The 5667-nt window shown below is 45.2% G+C and overlaps 1 protein-coding gene across 1 annotated transcript; it reads left to right on the top strand.

Annotated features, from left to right (window-relative positions):
- The first annotated feature begins 279 nt into the window (after positions 1-279).
- On the top strand, positions 280-5200 carry LOC119973391 (serine/threonine-protein kinase pim-3-like). Its single transcript, XM_038811424.1, has 6 exons — positions 280-803; positions 1127-1233; positions 1352-1402; positions 1931-2294; positions 3390-3566; positions 3741-5200. The coding sequence occupies exons 1-6, from the start codon at positions 716-718 to the stop codon at positions 3923-3925; spliced, it is 972 nt and encodes a 323-aa protein (XP_038667352.1). The 5' UTR covers positions 280-715; the 3' UTR covers positions 3926-5200.
- The last annotated feature ends 467 nt before the right edge of the window (positions 5201-5667 follow it).

Here is a 5667-nt window from a genome sequence, read left to right as displayed (position 1 = left end):
CTATGCAAATGAGCCCGCTCCCTCCCAGCGCCGGGAGCGGAGCGGGAGCCGCAGTGCACCGCGCTCAGACATTGTAACCCTGACACCGTCTCATACTATCGAGAAGTAGTTCTCCCGCCCCCACGGCAGCTTGGTCGAGGGAGCGAGGTAGGCGGGGAGGTGGGTGGGCTGGCTCGTTGTCGTCGGTGGGTGTCCCCTCCCACCCCCCCCCCCTCCAAAAAAAAAGGCTAACTTGTAAGGGTTTGTAGAAGGAGCGGATGGATTGCTGAGTGTCGGCGCTCCGCCCCCGCCGCTTGTCTGTATAGGAGTTGGGAAGTTGGCTTGTCCCCGTTTAGATGAGAAAAGGCAGCGCGGAGAGAGCACAGAGCTTCAGCGGGAGCGCCCAGTCACTCATTCAGCTGCAAGCCCAGGGAGCGGCAGAATCTACACACAACACTGTGTGTGTGTGTGTTCAGGGGGAAAAACAGAGACCCGAGCAGCAGAGAAACACGCAACCTTTCACGTCGGGATTTACTCGCCTTTTCTTTTTGCAGCAGCTGTGTCTCATTTTTTCTCTCTCTCTTTTTGCCCGGAGTTAACTTGAACGTCTTCGCCGTTTGAGATTTTTTTTTCTTTTAAGCATTTTTTTTGTGGAGGGGTTGACTCACACATCCACCCCAAGCAAGCCTTTCGATCATATTTTTTTGGGGGGGGCCGGCGGGGATTCCACTTTGCGATGCTGCTCACCAAGAAGATTGGATCGTTTGCTCACATTTGCAGCCCCAACAGCATGGATTTACCGGTTAAAATCCAATTGCAGCAAGGTAATAGCAGCCCCGGCTTTTTATTATGTTTCTTGTATATATGTGTGTGTGTGTTATGTATGGTGTGTGTATAGATGTATTTATAGCTCAGGGTTGTTTGGGGAATGGTGCATTTTGCCGGTAGCACTGATGTTTTGGGAATGGCTTTGGGAGGTTTGTTATGGGTTGTATTGTGTGGCCGAATTTCGCACGAGTTGGCATTTTAAAAAAAGAAACTAGAAGTGTTTGCTTCCAAGGGATTGAAATAAGTTTCTTCTTCTGGTGCGGATATTTTTTTTGGGTTGTTTTTAGTAAAACATCATTTTTTTTCTTCTCCTCTGCAGTGAAGGAACGGGAGCCTTTTGAGAAAGTCTATCAGATCGGGGCAGTGCTGGGCAGTGGAGGTTTCGGCACTGTCTATAGTGGAGTGCGGCTCAGCGATGGGCTCCCGGTGAGTCTGCCTTGCCAAACCCCCCTATATTTTTGCGCGGCTGCGTTTCACGTTCAGCATCTTTCTTTCTGTTGTTTATTCTTCGGCAACTAACTCCACTCTGGGCTTCTCTTTATAGGTCGCTGTCAAACATGTAGCCAGAGAGCGAGTGACCGAGTGGGGCTCACTGGTAAGTTTTAAGCGCATTTCTCTCTTTCCACCCCCCCCCCCCCCCGTGTTTGTAATGGTTATTTAACATTTGGGGAAGGGGAGACACGCTGCCTGGCTGTATACAGTTTATATTCACCCGTCTCTTCTGCCAATGCTGTAATTTAGAATCAATTAAAATCTGTACATTAAACTTCGAGGCTTATTTTGAGGTGAGGGGTTCCATTCGTTCTCCTGTCAAGGATAGCATTACTGCCAACATTAAAAAGGAGCACAGCATTACTGCCAGCATTAAAAAGGAGTACATCAAAGATACAAAGTCAGAATAGTGAGCAGGTTTTTGAGGGAGTGTTTGTAGTGGTACATTCAGTTCTTTTAATGGGAACACTGACATTTTCCCTGTAATGACACTAAGACACGTTGTAATATTTAGCATGTTGGGGGCGTGTGCGTTGCTGTTGTTTCAATCAGCAGTTTTACAAGCGGCATTTATACAATTTTCCCTCCTTTTTCTTTCCTCCGCCCGTCCCTGTTTTTTTTACTCCTGTAGAATGGCAATCTGGTGCCCCTGGAGATTGTGCTGCTCAAGAAGGTGGCTGGAGGATTTCGAGGGGTGATTAAAATGCTGGATTGGTACGAGCGAGGAGATGGCTTCTTGCTGGTCATGGAGCGGCCGGAGCTGGTCAAGGATCTGTTTGACTTTATCACCGAGAAGGGGGCCTTGGAGGAGGAGCTGGCCCGGGTCTTTTTCAGACAGGTCCTGGAGGCGGTCCGACACTGCTACAACTGCGGGGTGGTTCACCGGGATATCAAAGACGAGAACCTGCTGGTGGACCTTCGCTCCGGGGAGCTCAAACTCATTGACTTCGGCTCAGGGGCGCTGCTCAAGGACACAGTCTACACCGACTTTGACGGTAATGCACCATTCGAGGCCACTTTTGTTTATGCATTGCTACCAGATAGTGCAAACCCCCAGTCTGCACCTATAACTTGTGTTGCATTTTTTAAAAAAAGCACCTGAGATTAATTCTACCCTGTTACCCTTTTAATAAAAATAAAAATTGGGAGCTTCTTGATGTTTTAGCTCGTGGGAGGAGATCCAATACATTTTTCTGCATTTGTCCAATATATATTTCTGCATTTGATAGTTACATTCTTTGCATTTTGTTTTGCTTGGGGTGGGTGGGATTCAGTTAGTCCGAGGGATGAGCCCGACAACCCTTTTATTTTACAAATGATTTGCAGTGAGCCGTGCCGTGTTTACCTCCCTCACCTTGTTGTGAAACTAGAGCCCTTCCCGTATTCAATCCGTTGCTGTGGTGGTGTTTTTTTTTGCATCGACCTGGCTCCACCCCCACTTAGTCACTCCCGCGGCCAACCACGCACTCGACAATTCAGTGCTCAGAATAACATTGCCCCCTCCCCTACAAACTGGCGATGAGCTTTTCTCTAGCTTTCCTAACCGGCTTCCGAGCTCCACTGGGAGTCCGTGCAGTGAACCGTACCTATTTCAGAGTCTCGAGCTGTTCTTTATTCCCCACCCTGTATTCTTTTCTCCCACCGTCCTTGTTTTTGTTTTGCTCCCTCTTTCCCGTTGCATTTGTTCATCTTTCTTTGATTTCTGCTCCCTTTCTTCCCCCCCATACCCTTTATGCAAAAAATTTTCTTTGATCCTTCCTCAGCCCTCTTCCTTTCCTGGCTCTCCTCCCCCTCACGATTCCTGCTCCATTTCTTTCTCCCTCCATTTTCTGGGTTAGAATCACTCGGTTTTTTTTCCTGCTGTGCGGAATCCCACCATGTGAGGGCTTCCTCACGTTTGTAAACAAAAGAGTCAGCTGACTGTCTCACTGCAGGGAATTTCATGTGTGGCAGCCAGAAGGCTGCTACTGCTGCTCTTTATAACGTTTTGCAGCCTTGCTTTACAATTTCTAGTGTACAATTAGCTTTCCAAATGTCTTTTTGCTGTTGAAATCCGTGTTGAATTAGATCTTTTTTTTTGTTCCTTCCAGGCACAAGAGTGTACAGCCCTCCTGAGTGGATTCGTTACCATCGATACCATGGCAGATCAGCCACTGTGTGGTCTTTGGGAGTGCTGCTTTATGACATGGTGTGTGGGGATATCCCCTTTGAACAAGACGAAGAAATCTTGCGTGGCCAAGTGTACTTCAGGAGGAGAATTTCTTCTGGTGAGTACTAACTACTAACTAGCTTCTCTTCAAAAAGAGCACAGGTACCACCCCTTTTGGGGTGCTTTGCTGCTGATTAACTGTATAGTCGCTGATGGAGAAATGTGCTTGATTAAATTCTTAATTTGAACATTTTAGCTAATTTTGTATGCTTTCCCCCCCCTCTTCCCCCAGAATGTCAGCATTTGATCAAGTCGTGCCTTGCCTTGAGGCCTTCTGAGAGACCCATGCTTGAACAGATCTTTGACCATGCTTGGATGCGAAAGGCAGAAGTTGTTAAAACTGAAGACTGTGACATCAGGCTGCTGAGCCTCGGCCATGAGCACTCGAGCACAAGTTCCAGCAAGGAGAGCTTGTGAATGATCAAAATGCCTCGCAGCAGGAGGGGAGCTATACACTAAAGGACCCTGTGGTGGTGCCACCAGCTTTGATGTAGGATGGGGGTGGGGGGGTTGATAGTTGATTTGACATCCAGTCCGGTGGGGGGAGGAGGGGGTGAAATCTGACTGCTGGTTACTGCGCTCAACCAATTATTTTGTTTTCTTTTGGGAACATTAGATTTGGGCAAAGCAAGCCAGTACTTGGCAATGACTGACCTTTATTTTTTTTTAGCAAAAAGTGACCTCCAAACAATGCAAACTCTGCTCTCTCAGAGCCTGGACTAAATGTTCTTTGCTTTCTGAGTGCCTTTTTGAAAGCTGCTTAATTCACTGGTGATGGAATACTTGAACACATTTTGTTCCCCTTCTATCTTTGCTGCTCAGAATACTTCAGCCCAAACAAGTACAAAGATGTGTACAGGGATGTCAAGAACCTTGGGTGTCAGCAGTGTTGGTTTTTCTTTAAATTTTTCCCAGTCATCGCAACCACTAGGCAGAAGGCCCTCCTTGAGTCTCTCTCTCTCTCCTCTTCCATGAACCTGCGAGTTTTATTTGTACGTGGCCAAGGCATGTCGGGGCATGGTTGTATGCACAATCAATGCAATTCAAGGACACTTTCAAGACTGTATATTGTATGAAATGTAAATTGTTCCATTATGTATTATAATCTGGTTTTTATTTATTTGTATTCTGAAAAAGTTAGACTGTCCACAAATTTCAGGTGGCTATTTATTTGTTTAATTTATTTTAGAAAATTTCCAACACTTGTTCTGCTTCCATGACACCAATTTGGTTTGTCTCTGGTATATTTCTGCATTCCTGTTTTTCTGCATTTTTTTTTTAAAATACCGTGCAGGTTTCAGTGGATTTGTCATGCTAGTGGAAGGTGAATGGAAGCTTGTGTCCAAAAGCTATTTTAAAAGGGCAATAGATGGATTTTATTTTCCTCTGAACTTGGTATTGAACCAAGATACTTCATGGCTGTTTGTATTAGAAGTGTAAAGTAATACTGTTTGAAAGGTTTTAAATTATTGAAGTTGTACAGTCTCCATCATTTGGCTTAGGAAGGTAGAGTGGCAGTCGACCTTTTTATTTATTTCAATAGCTGTGTTTTGTGCACTAGATCTAGTTGCATTTATGCAGCTTGGATTTGGGAGTTTTTTTTTTCCAATTTAGCTGTGTGAAATAAATGATGGATGGAGAACATATTTTTTTATACAAACATTTCAATTAAAGTTCACTTTTTGTACATAAGGTTGTGTCAATGAATACTGAATGAAGGCGTTCGTTGGATACTTTCCACACAAGGTTACATATTTACACGTGCACCATTCCACATATGGATGTTTGGTTAGGTTTACACACTTAGCGGTTAGAACACCTCCCTGGTGAAAGAATGCCAGCTGCAATTATGCTTATACACTATAGATGGTGCTGTTGCAGGCAATCAAAGCACAGTCCCTCTCCAAGCTTGGAGTGCATTGAGCCAGTTGTGATGAATCTCATCTAACATAACTAGGATCAGTTAACTAACCACAGCTTTGTACCAAACCTGAACCTAGTTGCATTGCAAGGTTGTCATCCCGCACACTACACTTGTCCAATTTTCTAGTGTTAAACATGTGCTGCAACTGTAAGTCAGAATCTATGGCAAAGGTAGAACATAATCAGATACCAGTGGTACTGCAGGTTAACTATTCTTTGGCAGTTGTTGGTTACTC

The sequence above is a fragment of the Scyliorhinus canicula genome, chromosome 11 (assembly GCF_902713615.1).
Source record: "Scyliorhinus canicula chromosome 11, sScyCan1.1, whole genome shotgun sequence".
Lineage (NCBI taxonomy): Eukaryota > Metazoa > Chordata > Chondrichthyes > Carcharhiniformes > Scyliorhinidae > Scyliorhinus > Scyliorhinus canicula.
Note: the sequence above shows the minus strand (reverse complement) of the source record. Positions and strands in the feature narration are given on the sequence as shown.